This window comes from Rhinolophus hipposideros, assembly GCF_964194185.1.
Source record: "Rhinolophus hipposideros genome assembly, chromosome: 22".
Classification (NCBI taxonomy): domain Eukaryota; kingdom Metazoa; phylum Chordata; class Mammalia; order Chiroptera; family Rhinolophidae; genus Rhinolophus; species Rhinolophus hipposideros.
In genome coordinates this window covers 11,370,772-11,390,455 of record NC_138068.1, presented here as the reverse complement: position 1 = coordinate 11,390,455, position 19,684 = coordinate 11,370,772, and the positions used below count along the sequence as shown (strand labels likewise).

The 19,684-nt window shown below is 47.0% G+C and overlaps 1 protein-coding gene across 1 annotated transcript in view; it reads left to right on the top strand.

Moving 5' to 3' along the window:
* Positions 1–19,684, top strand: part of EYA2 (EYA transcriptional coactivator and phosphatase 2) — a 224,478-nt gene that overhangs the window by 69,364 nt on the left and 135,430 nt on the right. The window contains exons 2-4 of the mRNA XM_081033652.1: positions 789–907; positions 13,673–13,718; positions 15,489–15,631. Of these exons, the coding sequence (XP_080889778.1) occupies positions 799–907; positions 13,673–13,718; positions 15,489–15,631 (298 nt within the window). The 5' untranslated portion in view covers positions 789–798. The remainder of the gene's footprint in view (positions 1–788; positions 908–13,672; positions 13,719–15,488; positions 15,632–19,684) is intronic.

Genomic DNA, 19,684 nt, shown 5'->3' with positions numbered 1-19,684 from the left:
ACATTGCTGGTTGTCGTTCAGTCCTTTGCAAAATGCCACGTGTGATGTTGTGCGCAATAACCAGAAACTTCATTTCCTAACCACAGCAGGGAGGAATTTCGGAGGAATAAGTACTAACATAGTACAAGAGTTGGAAAAGTTTTCAATAAAAAATGAGAATGACCCAGGAGACTTGTCCCTACTTTTCCCTCCCCCTTCCATAACATTTTATCAAAATCCTAATTCAGCAGCTAGTGTTTTCTTTCTTGGGAGGGACCACAGTGATGGGCTGTGAGTTTTGCTGCCCACAGGGGCTTAAATATCAATGACGCCTTTTGAGCCTTTCTCCATCTGTGTAAGTAATGCCATGTAACACCATGTCCGTTTTTCACTCTTAACTATGGTCCAGCTTCTCCCCGTACCTCTGGCTTGTGGGAATCTAAATTCAAACACTCCCTCTACCTGTGAGCCCCTTCCTCTCCTGAGAAGTCTCCCTGGCTCGCTCCAGCTCATTCAGATGACATTTAAAAGAGACCAAAATATAATTTTTCTAATGGCAAAATACAGGAGGAAGGAGGGGAAAGTTTTAATCAAGTGGGCGTATTCTCCAGAGGGGAGTGAGTACTTCATTTTAATTCCTCATTTCCCTTTGATAAAAAGTTTAGTGAATTTTTATTATGTAGAATTTATAAGACGACTGGGTTTAGGTAATCAGCTTTAATATTTATACTCTTAGGGAAAGACATAGGAATCATTAGTAAGCATGCATAATTAATGAATAAATTACATTTCCCTTTGTCTTCTTTCAGGTACAAGGAAATGCTAGAACTAGTGATCTCACCCAGCTTTACGGTAAACAGCGCTTGTCCTGGTAAACTGAAGCTTACCCGTGCTGGCACTGATGTCTGGACTCTGAGTGACATAGAAGGTAGGCCTCCTGGCGTGCGTTTGCAGGACCAGTGGTGGGCCCGCGGAACATAGCAAGGGACTGACAGCCTTAGGCCTGCTGCATCCTTTGGAAAGTGCTGTCGTTATGACAATGTCTCCTCCTGCCGTTGAGATTGTTGCCTCTGGACCAAAACTTTGGCGTACGCGGCTGACAATTTTGTCTAGTCATTGTCTAGGTGAAAGTATGTTTGTTTGTGTTCTGAACTTCCTGTCTTGGTCTCCAGTTCCAGAAATGCTGACACTGCCACAGATGATAGTCGGTTTCAGGTGTGTTCCAGGCCCGGCCCTGGGTGTGTCCTTCAGGGTCTGGGGCTTGAGCTGGGAGGTCCGTCCCTCAGTGCTCTCCTGCCATCGCAGCGTCCAGGCAGGCGCCTTGTTTACAGGGGTTTGACGTTGGGACAAGAACTCGTCTGCCTTTTGCTTTCAGGTTGGGTTGAAGTCAAGGAAGCAGAGGAGAGTTAAGCTGTTTGAAAAATTATTGGCAAATGATGCAGCCAGACTAGTTTTCACTAGAACAATTCCTGCTATTGTTTGCTTGTTTGGGATCTGTCAGCCTTCCTGTTAGAGCTGGAGTTAACAAAAGGCATTAAGCTATTATGTTTAACTATTGGGCTTAACCCTTTATTAGACCAGCTTTGGGATTTGCTTCTGGTGTTCTGGGACGGCCAGCTCTCTCCACGGCCTGTGTTTGATGCGAGCTCCTGGGGCACACATGCTATGTAACTGTCGTGGAAAACCAAAGAGACATGTATCTAGTCGAATATAACATCGCGAGGAATTTGCTTTTAAGCAACTCCAGGCTTCCGGGAACAATTGTTGATGTCACCAGGAAAGTGACATTTCCTTTACATGCTGGTAACGAAGCTGAAACAACCCTGCTCTAAGTGCCACCAAGAGGGGTGGGGCCCCCATGCCCAACTGCGTGGTAGAGACACACCCTCAACTCTTCCTGGCACTTTGGAATGTCCGTGTAAACCATCCTGGGCCCTTTGAGAATCTGAAAAAATGTACTGAGTCCTGCTCAAAGCCAGTCATCCTTTTCTTTCTGACAGAGACACAAGTCTCCTTAAGACTGTCTTCATTTCAGAGCCAGAAGAGATAGAAAAAGGCATAGACTGCTGAGAAAGGAAGATCCAAGTCCGAGTCCCAGCGCCACTGCCAACCAGCCAAATGATCTTGGGCAAATTGCTGAGCTTTCCTGAGCCTCGGTTTTCTCACCTGTCAAATGGGGGCATAATCATGGCACCTCCCCACCCTACTTCACAGGGTGCTTATTGCAAGGATTAAATGAGAAGGTGTTATGTAAAGTGCCTGGCACACCTCTGGGGCGTGGTACAATAGTTAAACTTACTATACTCTTGTCATTCTTTTCCGAATCAACCACAGTAAATTCAAAACCATGATTGCATACTGGCAGCTGACAGTGAAGTCTGACCCTCCGGTATGCCTTTGTTTGGTTTACACCATGTTTTAAGTAAAAGTGAACTTGTAAAAATCGGGACAGAGATAAAAATCTGGATTTCTGGTTTCTCTTGAAATGCTGAATGCTTTAGAAACACTGGGCCCACATTCCCTCCTGGCTGCCACTAGTGGGAGCTGGGGGGTAGCTGTCCATTCCATGAGTCCCTGCCTTTTGTCTTTCATTTTTGTGAGCACATACTTTGTGCCAGGCACTGTCCAAAACAGTTTACATCTAGATTAATTCTCCTCTTCTATCACCATTAGAGCAAACACGTAACATTTGCTATGTGTCAGACATTAGTGTATTCACTCATCCCCACAACTCTAAGAAGGGATACTGTTATTAACCTCATTTTACAGATGAGAAAACTGAGACACCGAGAGTTTAAGTAGCTTCATCGAGTTGTCACAGTTAAGTGACAGCTAAAATTTGAACCCGAGTAGACTGACTCCAAAGTCTATTCTCCTAATCGGCACATGGTACTGTTTCTCATGTAATTGTTACACCCCCATTAGGCTATGAGCTCATTTTACAGAAGAGGAAGTTGAGGCACGGGGGGAGTTGAGTACCCAGCTTAAAGTCGTACAGCTAGTAGCAGGGCCAGGAATCAAACCCAGGCACTCTGGCTCCAGAGTCCCCACTTCTCAACTCAATGATCACTTTCTTGCACACACTTGCACTCTTGAGAGTGTCCAAACCCCAGATGTCCGTCCCCCACGGTGTGGCACCCACAAACACACCATCTCTCTCCTTATTGTGACCTGGAGCTGTCCGCGGCTGTAGCCCAGTGAGCAAGGGGCTGACAGGAGAGATGAGATCAGACCATGAGAGATAACCAGGGTCAGACCGTGCAGGACTCTGTGAGCCTCTGGAAGGACTTTGGCTTCTGCCCTGAGTGAGATGGGAGCCACAGGAGGGTTTGGAGCAGATGAGGCATGATCTGATTGACATACTGACAGGATCATCAGTCTGCATGTGAGAACGGACAGAGAAGGGGGACAGAGTGGGAGCCCAGAGACCAGAGAGGAAGGCATTACTGTAAACCAGTGAGAGGTGATGGAGTGGTGACCATGGAATGGTGAGAACGGGTCAGATTCTGGGCCAGTTTTGAGGGGACACCCCACAGGACACCCAGCCACGCTGTTCCATGTCCTATTTTATTTTCTTCAGATTCCTACTTTCTATCAGAAGTTTTGTGTTTGTTTATTTGTTCCTTGTCCATCTCCCCTAGAATGTAAGTTCTCTGAGGGCAAACCTGGCCCACTTTAGTTACCTCTGTATCCCCACTGCTCAGAACAGGGTATGACACATAGTAGGTGCTTAAGAACTTGTTGAATGAATGAAGACAGAAGATAAAGCACTCTGCAAGACTAAGGACCGAATGACTGAATGAATGAACACTCCTCTCTGTAAGGCCCAGGTGCTTTTCCAATTCACTTGGCACCTCCCTGGAGTGCCCTTCCTTTCCTTTTTTTTCTTTTGAAGACCAATCAATTTCTAGTCAACCAGTAATAGACAGAGGGTGCCAAAAAATATATACACATTTTAAGAAAGGAAAAAACTATTAAAATTGCAATACTCAATATATACCGATAACAAAAGATGAATACAGGTCACGTTTGACTTCTGCAATTACAAGAGGTGCTCAAAGTGGTTCCCATCAGCGTCCAGACACTTCTGATGACGGTGAACTACTGCTTGAGTAACGTTGTATCACTGCACATGCCGTTTCAATTTCTTCCCGAAGTACCACCAGTGTAGCTGGTTTACTACGCTACACCACATCCTTTAAGGTCCCCCATGGGTAGAAGTCAAGGGGTGTTAAGTCAGATGAACATGGGGGAAACTCAGCCACAGCTCTTCCCACCTCTGCGTCCTATCCGTTGTCCTAGCGAATTCTCATCAAGGTCAGCTCTCATGTCTTGGTGGAAGTATGGTGGGGCGCCATCTTGTTGGAAGTTAAATCAACCCTTCCCCAAAAGTGTAGGAATTGCAGGTAAAATGGATGTGTGTGGCGTGTCTAGGTCCACTTGACCAGTAATGGTTCCTTCAAAAGAAAATGGCCCGAATGACCGTCCACACCAGACCCAGTAAATTGACTTCTTTTTCCACACGAATGTGTGGATTTTCTGGAGCCCAACACACACAATTATGTTGGTTTATTGTTCCGTCCAATTTAAAATGTGCTTCATCAGACCAAACCATTCTCCCCACAAACTCCTCATCCTCTCGTACTATGGTTGGGAACCACTCCCAATACTGCACCCTTCGACCAGGGTCCTCTTCATTCACTGCATGTAGTAATCTTGGGATGAAAACTTTCCCTTTTGCTGTTTTAAGAATGCGTCGGATGCTTGTTCCCCTGTCTCACGTGCACATGGTTAGGTAGACCTCTGTGGCGAGCGTGTGAAGCGTTCCAATGCCAGAGCAGAAGCAGCAGGATGTGTTGCTGTGTGAGGCCTCCCGGATCTCCCCTTGGGCACATCACACCCAGTACCATGCGTCTCACACTGATCACAAATGCGTGCAGTTGTTACGCATGTTGGAGGTTCTGGTGCACACTCACGCCTCCATTGTTGTACTTCCACAACATTGGCGAATTTCAAACACCACTTCATACCGGTCCTGCGCTCCTCGAACAACGACAACCGTGCTTCCACTATTTTCATTGACTGTCCAGCCTGTCGCATGGGGACACTAGCATTCATGTGATTAACGCCATCTTTTGAGCAAACGTCATACTACACATTGCTACTGTAATTCAATTCAGCTTCGAAAAGTAATACATAGATAACGTCTCTTAAAATGTGTAGACATGTTTTTGGCACCCCCGGTATAAATACATGATCCTTATAAAAACTTGACATGTAGACCAAATTCCTCTTTGCCACACCACCCAGTCTTACTCTAGTCTTTTCCTCCCTTCCCCAGCGGTAACCAGTTATCGTATTTTCTATGCACCTTGTTTAAGACCTTTCTCTATGCAACTGCATACGTACAAATGTGTATCTGTATAACTTCTGTATGTGTATTTATCAATGTATATTTCCTGTATTGTCTTGCTGGAGCAAATCTGGAAACACAAAGCTATCATACTACATAAAAGTATATTTTCTATACTTTGTTTTGTCCAATCAAGATGCAGTACGTAATGATCAACCTCCTTTTTCAAAAAACTTCATGGCATACCAAAGAATGCCCGTGCCCTGGTTCTTATAGCCATTCAGTCCCTTGCAGATGAACACTGAGTTTATTTTTAAATCTTTTGCTCTTACAAGTGGTGCTGCTGGGGGAATAGGCATGCAAGCTGCTCTCTGAACAAATGTACTGTTTCTCTAGGGAAGACACTGAGAGGTGGACTGCAGCCTCCTAGGGTCCCCTTCCCTTTCCCCTTCCTTTCAGCCTCCCAAACTCCCCCTTATCCAGCATCGCCTCTGCCTCCTTGTGAAACCTCCCGAGCCCCTCCCCAGGGAGAGGTGGTGGATTCTCTTTCATTTCTTTATTTCTCCGATTGTGTAGTCAATGAATTGTTTGATGCACTTGCTGTGTAAGAGGCACTGGGATCCGGGGCCTGCCGTCAGGGACCTCTCGTGCTGACCGTCACTCTGCTTCCAGGGAAACGTTTTATATCCCCTCGTGGGCATTGCACCTCACGTCCTCCAGGGTGTGGGCTCAGCCAGCCCATGTATGTATCCCAGCCCTGTCCTCAGCTCACTGTGTGAACCTGGACAAACTCCTACCTCTCGCTGACCCTCTCAGTCTCCTGTCTCGATAATGAACATATATGTGCTGCATGCATTCATTCAATCAATTGTCCCCAAACGCCAGCTGTGGGCCAGGGCCTGGTGTAGGTGCTGGGAATGTAATGGTGACCAAGATGGACAAGTCCTCCCTCTCAGGGCTTACGTTCTAGTGGAAGGGGCAGGTACCGAATATTCAAGCCAGTAAGATATTTCAGATAGTGGTAATTTCTATGAAAACGAAAGCAGGAACGCAATAGAGAGCGACCTGCGAGTTGTTTGAGCATGGTAATTGGAAAGGCTTTGTAGAGTGCTCGAGGCTTAGAAAACCCTCAGCAGAGGCCAGCTGTGTGTCTCTCCCTCTTTAATGTGCACACAACCACCTAGGACCTTATTCGATTGCAGGCTCTGATCCAGCCTGAGAGTCTGCATTTCTCACAAGTTCCCAGGTAATGCAAAAGCTTCTGGTCCGCCAGCCACTCTGAGTAACAAGGTGGTAGCTCCACGGTTCTCCAATTCTCTTGTGCATCCTTTCACCTTGGAAGTTTTGTCAGCACACAGATTGCAGAGTCCCACCCCCTGCATTCTGATTCTGGAAAAGTTTGGCCTGAGGTCCCAAGAATTTGCATTTCTAAAAATTCCCAGGTATGCTGATGCTTCTAGTCCAGCCACCACACTCTGAGAACCAGGCTGGTTTTCAGTGCTGGCTTTAAACCTGGCTACACATTGCAGTCTCCTGGGAAGTTCAAAAAAATTTTTTTAATGCTAATGTCCAGATCCCACCCCCCAGAGAATCTAATTGACCAAAAGTGTGACCCAGGCATTGGGATTTTTTGTAAAACTCTACAGATGAGTGTATTGTGCACCCAAGGTTGAGAACTGTTAATCTAGGTACTGAATTCCTCCAGGACAAGGATAAGTTTTTTATTCCTGTATATGTATTTAAATTTGTTTCTAATTAGCATAGAGCTCAGTGCCTGGTTTATGGTAGATTCTTAAAAATTATTTATGGGTGGAGGATGAGTGGGTGGATGGATGAATTAATGGCCGGATGGGAGGAGGATGGATGGGAGAATGAATGGAGGATGGATGGGTGGAGGATGGATGGATGGATGGATGGATGGATGGATGGATGGATGGATCGGCGGGGGGTGGGTAGGTGGATAGATAGGTGGGTAGGTGAATACAGAGTGGTCTTGAGGAATCACAAATAACTTCAGGTTGGTGTTAGCTTTGAATCCTTAGTAAGGTTTTCTTTACTTCCCCCTGCCTCATTTTCCAGATCTGTAAAGTACAGGTAATAATGTATTCATTGGGTTGTTATGGGGAATAAAAGAGATAAGAACTATGCAGTCCTGTAGCACAGTGCCTGACTTGTAGAAACCACTAGAGAAATATTAGCTACCGTTCATTACTATTCATGGGAAAATTGGATTTGAATTGTATCCCATCTTTTGGAAGGAGGGGGGGAAGTTACAGAACTAAGAAAGCAAAGCTGGATAGAGAAATTTTTTCTTTTAAAATGCAGGTACATTTTGCAAAAGCCGAGGCTATAATCTCATTAACTGTTTCGCCTGGAACCAGCTGGGTTGTCATCTTCTCTCAGAATCCTTGCACCTCCTCTGCCCTGGGCCTGACAAGGTCTAATTTTGAATTTCAGTCTCACCAGTTCCAGCCTGAGGCTGGCAGATTTTGATTCATTCCACCTAAGCCAGGTTGAGCTGCCCAGAGCTTTGCCTGAGTCCTCACCTGGGGAGCCACAGATCACCTTCACCTTTCCCACCTCTAAGCCTTTCTCAGCTGGCTTCTTTGGGGGACTTAGCCCCCAGAATGACCTCTACCTGCGTGGAACAGAATTGGTACAGTGTTAAGGGAATTGCCAGCTCCTCTTTATGAAAAAGGGCACTGACTTACTAATTATCGAAAGCCCTCCCTGGATAAAGGACTTTCTCCTATGGCAATGTCTCACAAACTTCACACATTCTCAAGCCACTTTCTGCCATATAGTCATACCACCTACCCTGTTACTTGCTTACTCATTATGCTTGAAAACAACTCCCTTTCAGTACATTCATTTTAAAAGGATGACTTTAAACCAGTTCCAGAAATGAAAAATTACAACTTAGATAGCCTTGTTAGGATTTTAATATGCATTAAAATATTAAAATAGATTTGGGATGATTTAATGAGAAGAGTATGTATTTACGTAGCCCCTAAAATCCTCACACCCTGGGATATACTGGCCTCATTCCTTTCAGGTCTCAGGAACACCCCCACGATGGCCAAATGACTTGTTCATTGTCACACTCAGTGAAAGTCAAAATTGGAGTGCATCCTTCTGGACTCCTAATACAGCTGTCGCTGTCCCTGATCTGGGAGCAGTTTACGCCACCCCCAAGAGGCAGATGAACTGATACAATTTATGGACATGCACCTTTCGTAGCTTAAGACCTGCCTCAAGACAGCTCACTAGAAGTTGTCTCATCTCACCGGCATCACTTAGAAGCGGCCCCTGGGGTCCAATTAGACAACATAATAGCAGTTGCTGCTTTCAGAATCATTAGCTTCTTAATCCTCCCAGTGAGAGGTAAAAAAAAAGTGTGAACATTCAAATTGGGCTGGGATTTAAGTGGTTTAAGCCAAGGACCCCAGGAGAATGGAAAGCTAATAATAACGCCTGTGTGTTGAGCAGTTACCATTTGGCAGGTACCTGCTTCTGTAATCCTTGCAGCAGCCCTGCGGGTATGAGATATCGCCCCATTTTGCAGATGTGGAAACCAAGGCTTAGAGAGAGGAAGTGACTGGCACAAGGTCACACGGTTCTCTTGCAGCAGAGTCAGGGTTTGAATTTGGGGCTGACCCCTTCTGCCCACATGCTTTCTTTGGAAAGAATATTAAGTTAACAAATTATGAGATTTGGATTGTAGAGCTAGCCCACAGTAGGTGCATAATAAACATTTGTTGAATGCATGAATAAATGAACAAAGTGGGTGTGTCCTTGGGCAAGTTACTTCACACAATCACATACACACACAGTCACACATAAGTGTGCACTGGCGCACAGACCCCAACTTTAGTGTCCTCTTATTAAAATTGGGTGTTTGCTCATTTGTATTACCTTCTTGGCCCCAATATGCATTTGAGTTTGTGACTTCGGGAATGGAGCTTTATTTGTATGAATCCAGAATTGTGATACTATTTAGTAATTTGGTTCTATAGGTATTAGCCCATGGTCCAAACTCCGCTACACAAAGTGTGGTTCCTGCCCCGCCATGTCAGTGTCACCTGGGAACTGCCTTGACCTACAGACTTAGAGTCTGCATTTTAACGAGATCCCCAGGCCAATTCTGTGCACGTTAAGGTCCCAGGCGCACTGCCCTATACTGTCCACTTTCTTCCTTGCACCTTGCTGTAATCATAATTAAGTACTTATTTATGTAATTATGTGTTTGCTATCCATCTCCCCAGTAAACAGGAGGGTCTGTGAGGGCAGGGACCCTGACTGCTTTTGCTCACCTAGTGTAACCCAGTTTCTAGTACATGCCTGGCACATGGTGGACAATGACGGACTGAATGAATGAATGAATGAGTGAATGAATGAATGAATGAATGGATTCATCCCAGAGGCTCTGGCCATCCATTTAGCTAATCCTTCTCCCTCCACCCACAGGAAGTGGGGGAGGCAGAGGAGGCTTAGAGTTTTAAATGGAGAAGTCAATGGGGGACGTTCTCTGCCCCTCGCCACTTGAGAACCACCTGCCCCACTTTCTGTGCCAGCCACCCCTTCCCCCCCGAGACACGTGGCGAGCCTAGCAGTAAATAGATTTGTCTATGTAGAGTCAGGTCACTGGGGATGCTTTCACCACTGGCTATGTGGATAAGTCACCACCAGTGACTCCTCCCTGGACCTCAAGCTCGTCCATCATGACGAGTTCAGTGACACTGACCAGGTGAAGAACAGGCACCTGTGATCAGCGGGGAGTCCCTCTCCATCTGCCAGGTACCCGATCCCACAAATGTGAAAGGAGCTGCTGCTGCTGAATATGACATTTTGCCACCCTGAAGGTGCCCGGGGCTCACCTGACGAGCGGAGTCACAGGGTCAGCTGCCTGTTGTACCGATGGCCCCGTGTTTCTTCATGGCGTGACCATGAGCAGGGTGACCATGCCCCCTAGATTGCCAGCATGCTTGCCCCGCCCCCCACACACCCACTGCCAGGGTCTGTCACGCTCTGGCATTGTGGAGGGAATCACGACCAGAGTCCACACCTTTACCCCCGCTGGCAGGCTGTGGTACGATGGCCATGCTGCCACCCAGAGCACGGTGCCTGCATCCAGCCGTGCTGCCACGGCTATGGGCAAGACCATTCCTGAGCCGCATGGGAAGCTTGCTGGCCTGGCTCTTGCGTCTCCCTCAATGTGTCTGTCTGGCTCTGACTGCCATCTGGAGAAAGCTCTCAAACACAGTGTCATCCAAAAGTGGTGAAACGGGCATCTGGGGCGCCCTGAAAGACGTCCTGGGCTCCGCTGAGGACCAGGTACGTACCTGGGACTCGAATGCCCACTCCTCCAGCCTTCACATCAAGGCTGGTGTTGCCCATGCACCCACTTCCTGGTATGTAGATGGTGGCTGCACCTGCAGGTGGGTCTCCTGGTCCCCATGACCTCGAGGACTCACAGCCCTGGACCAGAGCAAGCGCGGCAGAGGAAGGGAGAGGCTCTGCACTCACTCCTGGGAGCCCCTGCCCCACCTCTTCGTCCTTGATACAGTCCCACCCCAGGTCCTCAAAGAAGGGAAGGAGCTTGAGAGCCCTACATTGTCACATTGTCACGTACCATCAGGATTCCCAGTGAGATCAACCCCATCCTTAGCTGGGGAAAAAGGAAGAAAGGAGGGAAAAAGGAGATCATTCCATATATAATCCACTCATTTTCCAGATTCGCAATTCCCCCAAGTGTCCCAGCATGAAAAAGTTACATGTAATACCAAATTTTTAAAACAATAACAACCAAAAAAACAAAAAAAGAAAAAAGGATACAAGCCTATGCTTTTCCAAATCACATAGTCCGCAAAAGGAAACTCTCTTTGCACTTCCTGAATGCCTCTTTCTCACTTGCACACTCTCAGGTTTGCACGGAAGGAGAGGGAGATCTGCCCAGGTGGCAAAGGCAGGTGGCTCAACAATTCAAGGGAACAGAAGAAGCCAGAGTGAGGCGAACATGCAAATCATGGCAGGGCGGTTGTGGGGGGAAGACTCTGGCTTCAAATTTATAAAATGCCAAGTTAATCCCAGCCCATAGGAATGTTTCCATAGATTTAGATGTTTTATGAATATGTACATATTTTATTAAAGAAAACATATGCAAAATGTTTAATTCAGGAACTTATGTACTAAATGCACTCAAATCACTGGCTTTTACCAATAATGAGACTATGGCTGCTTCAGAATGAGATGGTTCGTTCTCTAGTCCTGGGGGAGGATGAAAAAGAGCATGCATGAGGGCCTGCCTGGAGCAGCAAACCCCCAGTAGGGAAACTAGCATTGAGCACCTACTGTGCACCAGGAACGTCCTTTAGCATTAGACCAATGCTGTGCCAACTTTTTAAAATACAACACATAGTAAGAAATGTTTTCACACTGCCTTTCAGCGTGTGCGCGCGCACACACACCCAATATACAACATTCTCATGGCTATAACTGGAACAGAAGTTCCGCACAATTCCTTCTTACTGTGGGCAATACCTGCTGATATTGTCTATTCTACTTGACCTTTTAATTCTAGTTGTAGTTCTCTAAATGGACTTCAGGACTGCCACCCTCACCCCAGTGGTCTGGGAGTTGAACAGAATTTGGCTAAGCCAGGGAGGTAAAGGAATGGATTTGGCACTCAAATAACCCTTGGGTTCAACTCCCAGGTCCCGTGTCCACAGGCTGTGTGGCTTGAGCAAGGCATTTAGCCTTCCTCAGTTTCTCCATCTGTACAATGGGGAGAATGCCACTGCCTGCCTCGTCCCCCTGTTGTGAGGACCAAATGAGAGCGTGCATACAGTGAACGCATGGCCTGGCACATACTCATACTGAGCTTCTGAGTGGGTGCGAATTGTTTTTAGGATGATTGTCCTTGTGGGCTGCAGTGTCTTGGGTGAGAAGACAAACTCTGGAGTCAGACTACCCGGGTTCAGATTACAGACCACCCCTTACAATCTGTGTGGTTTTGGGTGAGTTCCTTCAACTCTCTGTGCCTCCAGCTCTTCGTCAGCATGGGGATGTGAATAGAACCCTCTTTGTGGGGTGAATATGAGGATAAAATAATTAATCCAGGTAACGCATTTAGAAGAGAGCCTGGCACATAACGAGCACTGGGTAAATCATCGATGTTGTCATCATCTTCTCATTTAATCCTCGCCCATCCTTGTGAGATAAATATTTCCCCCCATTTCACAGGAAGGAACACTGAGGCCCAAAAGCTCTAGGCAACCTGCCCAAAGTCTCATTGCTACTAGGTGGTAAAATGGAAATTGCAAGTTGGTCTTCTGAGCCCCCAGCTCAGGGGCTGAGAGAGGCTCAGAACTCTGGGGACCTCAGAACATTTCTCAGGAAGCACAAGGACACCCCAGCCCCAGCCCTACATACCAAGAAGTGTGAATGGCAGGTTGGTGCAATCAATAGTCATGTTATCTAGTATTTTCCAGGGCTTCACAGTGAGGATATCCATTGAGCTGTGCTGTAAAAGATGACACAGCCATGAACTGTCCATTTGTAAAATTATCATCTCACAAACTTCTCTCCTCGCTTAACTCTATCACCTTTTCATCACCTCCGGCATTATCGTTGCCCACCGATGGTTGGATGCTGTGTGCCCAGGGATACAGTTGAAGCTCAGGCAGCTTCCATCTCACTGCTCCACCCCCTCACTGGAGCCTAGGGGATGATCCAACATGTGCCTTCCCCTCACTGCTGGGGCCAGCTCACTGAATCCCATGGACTGAAACTGGGGAGGGAGGAAGGGATATCAAAGTTATGTCATCAAAAGAAGGGAAATGGATGTTGGAGAATCCAAACCAGCCAGTGCCTGCCATTCTGGGGTTCTCAGGGTTGCCTTCAAAGCAGGAAAGGGAATGGTTTCTCCCTCCAGGAGTGGAAATAGCACCCATCTGGGAATCAGGAAGCCAAGGTCAGGTCCCAGTTGTGCTACTGCCTGGTCATGTGACCTGGCTCAAACATGTGTTTTTCTGTCCCTTTGGCCTCAGTTTCTCCATCTGTACAATGGGTGGGGGGATGGATTCCACTCTGATGTTTTGAGATGCTGTAGCTTGTTTCTCTTTTACCCTTCAATTACTACCTGGAGGCAAAAACCCTTACCCAGAAAGGATTTTCAAGGCTAATGCTAAGATGTTGTGCCTCGGATAAGCTTTTGTGGTTGAGAAAGTCCCTAGCAGTGAGTCTCTTAAGTTTTTTCTGCTGAAGTCGGCGTCTGAACTCACAACCTCAGTGGAACATCACTCTGACAGCTAAAGCCCTTCCCATTTGTCTTCCCTCCAGGCATCACCACATCGGCCCTTCCGCGTGTGTCCCCGCTCTTGGCAAGGTGAGTATCCTTACCTGGTCTCCTCATGCCCTCTCTCTTCATTCTTGGAGGGCAGCTATCTGGAGCCAGACTCCCTGGAGAGGAATCACAGGGCCAGCACTTACTAGCTGAGCTATTTTACCTTCCAAGGCCTCAGTCCCCACGTTTGGAAAAGAGGGACAGTCATGACGCCTGCCCCATGAAATGAGGTGAAACATGTAAAAAACACTTAAAAGGGGGCCTGGAACAGTGTTTTCAGAGTGTTGGTTTTCATCTTCTCTTTGTTCTATTGTTCAGTCTTTCCTTCCTCTCCTTGCCTGTGCATAGACTCTTTCTCAGTTCCTCCCTCCCTCCCTTTTTCCCTGTCTCTCCCTCTCTTTGTACCTTTTTCCTTTCTTCTCCCTCCTTTTCTCTCTTCCTTCTTTCTCCCCCTCCCTCCATCTTTCTTTGTCCTTCTCTCTCTGCCTCTTTCCCTCTCCTTCCCTCTTCCCACCCCATCCTTCTCTCTTTCCCTCTCTTCTCCCTCCCTCTCCTTCCCTTCTTTCATCCTTTCTTCCTGCTCCAACATCCACCCAACACTCCTTGGTACCAAATCCCCTCCCAAGCCCTGGAGATTCAGAGGTCCCTGCCCTTGAAGAGCTTCCAATCTAGTGGGGGAGCCAGACCAGTGAATCAGAGATCTCAACACAGCTGGCAGGTGTGCACAGAAGCAATGGGGGCTCGGTGATAGACAAAACTTACCCAGGGTCCTCAGGAGCCTGACCTTGGAGAGGCACAGGTCTGCACCCCACAGCATGAGAAGCGCTGGGTTAGGCCTGGCCCAATGGTCACCATCTCCATATCTGGACTTGTCCTCCCTTAAAAACACTGGAGAAGCTGTGTCTGAGAAACACTTTCTCGGCCTTCCTTTCCCTCCAGAAGATGTTTTGGAGGTTGTGACTAGCAACTAAGGTCTGATAAATCTTCCTAACTTGTTTAATGGCCTCAGGGTTTGAGAGAGCGCCCCATTCTTTTTCTGGGTTTTCATTTTAGCCCCCGTTTAATTTGAGTAGGGTAAATTGGTTTTGATGGGAAGCAGGAGTTGATCACCTCAGATTTCTACTTTTTCTAAGGCCAGGTGTAAATTGGGGACACTTTTCAAATAAAGTTCTCTGCTAAGTCCCGGCCTACTACATGCATTTCTAGACCATCTTGAATCATGTACTCACCCCTTGGCCAAGAGCAGGGCATCCTGATTGACAGCCCTCTCAAAGCTGCAGTCAAGTGGGAAGGTGTCTAAATGAGGACAGTCAGGATGAGATAGGCTGTGCTGTAGTAACTAATAAACCCTGGTCTCGATGGCTTAACACAACCAAGGTTTATGTGTTACTCACATAAAGTCCGGTGCGGATCAGATGGAACTCTCCAGGGCAGCTGTCCTCCACACACTGACTCAGGGATCCAGGACGTGTCCATATAATGGCACAGCCATCTCAACCTTTGCCCTCCACAGTTGCTGCCAAAAGAGGAGAGAGGTTGGGGAGTGGGGGGTGGAGTGGGTTGGTTTTATTCGCCCGACTTGGGAATGGCAGAACCCAGTCACTTGGTCAAATCTGGCCACAAGGGAGAGGAAATGCAATCTTCCTGGTGCCAAGGAAGAGAGAAAATGAAATGGAGTTTGATGAACACGTAAGTTGTCTCCGCCCTGGAAAGGGTAAATACCCAAAGGAAAATGGTGGTGTTGATACCAAAATAAGGGAGCAGGGATGCTGGGGTGGGTTTGGAGGTTTAATCTTCTCTCCTTCCCTGCAGACCTTGCCCACGTGTCCTGCCCAGCCAGCCTCCCACGGCCATGGCAGCCTACGGCCAGACGCAGTACAGCGCAGGGATCCAGCAGGCCACGGCCTACACAGCCTACCCGCCTCCGGCGCAAGCCTATGGAATACCTTCCTACAGTGAGTGCCAGACCAAGCCCTGGCTTTCCCCCGGGGGCCCCCAACACTGTAGCCTTTCTTCTGCCCTATTGCCGCAGGTAAATTCAGAATGATAAATACAGCCAGCCTAATCTGGTATTGCAGGTAGAGAATGACAGACCCTTTAAAGATGGTTCAGGTTCTGTAGACGATATCAAGGCCTTTTTTGATTGCAAGAGTAAGAAACGTAACCCAGGCTGGCTTAGAGAAAATGGAAATTTAATGGTTCACATACTGGGAAAGCCAGCTAGCATCAGAAATGGCCAGGTCCAGGTGCTCCAATGATATCAGGAGAAACCCACCTCTCCATGTTCAGCTATTTCCCTCTGAGTCGGTGTGACTCCCACACAAGTTCTTCCTCCGTGGCAGCAGATGTGGCACCTATCAACTCTGGGTTTGCATCCTTTCAGCTCAGCACTCCCAGCGGAAGGAGAACTCGTCTTTCCCAATAGTTCCACCAGAATCCCATATTGACCCTCATTGGTCCAACTTGGGTCACGTGACAATACTTAGAGCAAGGCAGGGAGGTGGGAGTGAGAGAGGTACGGAGGATGGAGCCCATGGATTGTATATGTGAGGGAGGGACGGTTCTCTCGAAGGGATAGTATCAATGGGAAAATGGATGCTGGGAAGACAGAACAACGGACCTACAGACCTTGAATATCAGAACCTTACTGCTAACAACCAGGACCAGCATCCATTGCTCACCTGTCCCTGTCTACGTTAGTCAGGGTTCTCCAGAGAAACAGAACCAATGGGATGGGAGATGGAGATGGAGATGGAGACAGATATGAAGCTAGAGAGAGGTCATAGGAGTTGGCTCACTCGATTTTGGAAGCTAAGGAGTTCTAAGATCTGTAGTTGGCAAGCGGGAGACCCAGGAGAGCCAGGGGTGCGTGATACGCATGCATGTTATAAAGGAAGAGAAGGTCATGAGAGAGAAAGAACGAGAAAGACTTAATTTACGTTCCAGCTCCATGCAGGCCTTTTAGATGAGCTGACTCAGCTGAGAACTGAGAGATGACCACACACCAGCAAGCTCAGGAGGGAGAGCGTCCAGGCAGTGGGGACGACCGTGGGAAGGCCCAGGGAAGGGAAGGAATTTGGCAAGTCTAAGAAGGCCAGTGGCTGGAGCACAGTGAGCGGTGAGGTGGGTGAGGTGGGCAGAGCCTGAGAGGCCAGGGAGGGATTTGGGATTTTATTCCAAGTGAAACAAGAACTCTCATTGGTGGGTGTGTAAGCAAAGCGCTGTTGGATACAGTCTGGGTGTTTTACGAATCACCTTGGCTGCTGTGGGGAGGTTGGATTACAGGGAAGCAGAGGAGAAACAGGAAGACCAGTTAGGAGACTGATAAAACCTGGCGTCAGGTGATGGTGGAGGCCTGGGATAAGGCAGTAACAGACAGGAGTACAGATTCAAGAGCAATTCTAGAGGTAGCAGTGCTTGGGGCATCAGGTCAGGCGTTGGTAATGGTCACCCTCTTTGCGCTGCTGCCATTCAAAAGTCTCGGTGCTATGTGTCCACTCGTTCCTTTAACGGCCCCTTAACCCTACGAGGAAGGAACCATCGTTATTCTCTTTTGAGGGATAAGTGGGGACTGAGGGTAAATAACTCTCCCAAGGTTACCCAGCTGGTCGATGGCAGAAGTGGAATTAAACCTAGGCAGCCTGCTCTGGGGTCCAAACTCAAGACCAAGCTCCATTGCCAGAGTGTGCATTCCAGAAATCCTGGGAGATTACCTGTGACGGACTTTGGCCAACAGGTGTGGGCATCATTTTTTAACTTTCTGCCCCTCTTATACTAGAATATTTGTGATACAATCACATGTAAGTTACCCAGCCTGGCTGACAGCCAAGAAAAATGAAGCCATATTATTTTTCAGCATAAAAGAGAAAACTAGCCCTGTTCCCAGACAAAACATAGCATCGGGTGGAAATTAATTGGGTTCAAAGTCATTTTATAGTCTCAGTTACTTGAGAGTCTGTATGCTGACAATACAGTGTAGGTGGTAAGAGCACACACACGTCTTACTCACACCCCACTGCTGCCCTTTGCTGGCCCTAAGACCCTGGGTGAGTTTCCTCATTCATACAATGGAGCGATACTAAGCCTGGCCTCCTTGTGGCTGTTGTAAGGATTCAGTGAGATTGTCTACATAGGGGGTCTGCTACCTTTTTCCATAAAGGGCCAGATAGTAAATATTTTCATCCTGTGGGCTACCCAGTGTTGGTCACAACTACGCAAGTCTGCTATTGGAGCATGAAAGCAGCCGGACAATATGAGTGTGTTTGTGTTCCAATAAAACTTTATTTACACAAGCAGGCAGTGGGCCAGATTTGGCCCATGGACCATAATTTGCCAACCCCTGGTCTATAGGAAGAGCTTAGTTCCCAGGGCCTGGCCCAAGGGAAGTGCACAATCAGTGCAGTAGAAGCCAGGCTGCTACACACCCAGAATGTCCTTGTCACTAAATAATGACAAGTGGGATGGAAAGCCATTTCCCTTCACACATGCTGATGCTTGAGCAAGCAGTGTTTGCTCATTGTCTAGACACACCTTGTTGAATCTTCTCAGGAAACTTCTTTCATTGCTCCTTGGAAAATAGCATTATTAACTGTGTTTAAATAGTGACAGGGAAATAGCACAATTGAGTAAACTAGAGGCAAGGAGGTTAGGGGTGTTGAGTATTTTTTTCTCAATTTATGACGCAACATCTAAGGACATATGTAAAAACATAAAGAATAACAATTCCAGCACGCGTGATCTGACCATCCAACTTAAACAATAAAAAAAAAATGGAGGTCATCTCCCTTTCTTTTCAGAGATACTCACATTCCCTGGGTTTGATGTTCCTCATTCCTCTGTATCATTACGTTATGTAGAATAGGGGTCCACAGACATTCTGTAAAGAGCCTGATAATAAATATATTTGGCTGTGTAGGCCATAAAGTCTCAATCACAACTACTTAACTCTACCGTTGAGGCTTGAAAGCGTCCCAGATAATGCGTAAATGAACAGATGTGTCTATGTTTCAACAGAACTTTATTTATAAAACAAGCAACAGGTCACATTTGGCCCACGGGCTATAGTTTGCAGCCTGAGGTAGAGTATTATTTTACATGTTTGTGGAATGAATGAATGAGCACATTCTTGTGGTTTTGTCTGTATCTGTTTAAAATGAAAAATGTACATACTCTTCGACTCAGAAATGTCACTTCTCATACCCGATGTAGATAAACACGCTCACGTGGCATGAGCAGGCAGGTCCATTCCATCATGGACGGTGATAATAAGAAAATTAGAATCAACCTAATGAACCATCAGCAGAGGACTGGCTGAATAAGTAATGATATTCCATACGTTGGATTTCCGTTTGGTTAATAAAACAAATGAGAGTAGCTGAGCACACAGCTTGAGCAGGGTGAGCTCCTGGAGAAGGCAGAGGTCTGAGCGGTGAGAAGAGCCCATGTAGGACCTTGCGGCCACCCAAGGAGTTTAGATTTGGCTCGAGGCACACCGAGCACACCATTAACCATTCCTAGCAGACTGAGCAAAAGAAAGTGCTGTAGAAATACATATGGCGAGAAATATATAAGCAAGAAACTACTTGTCGTCATCGCTATTGTTACTGAAGTCTTGTACCATCTATTGCATGAAATCCTTTTACACCCATTATTGAGAGGCATCAAGAGAAGGAAAGGAAAACCTTCACTTCAGAGTTATCGGCCGATTGCAGGACCCTGACTGAGTGGCCAGGCTTTTTGAACCTCAGTTTTCACACCTTTAAATTGGAGAAAGCAATATTTCCTGTTCTGTGAGGTTATTGTGTGGCTTAAAGAAATGTGTATTGCTAAGTACCTCATTCAGAGCCTTATATGTTCATTCTTTCCCCTTCTTTTAATCTCCCAACAAGCCTGTCGGTGGATATCAGTATCTTATTTCGTAAGGGAGGAGACTTCCAAGCTGGGGTTGAAAGAGAAACCACCCCGGCCAACAAGGAATGAAACAAACCACCCAGGACTCTAGCACAGAC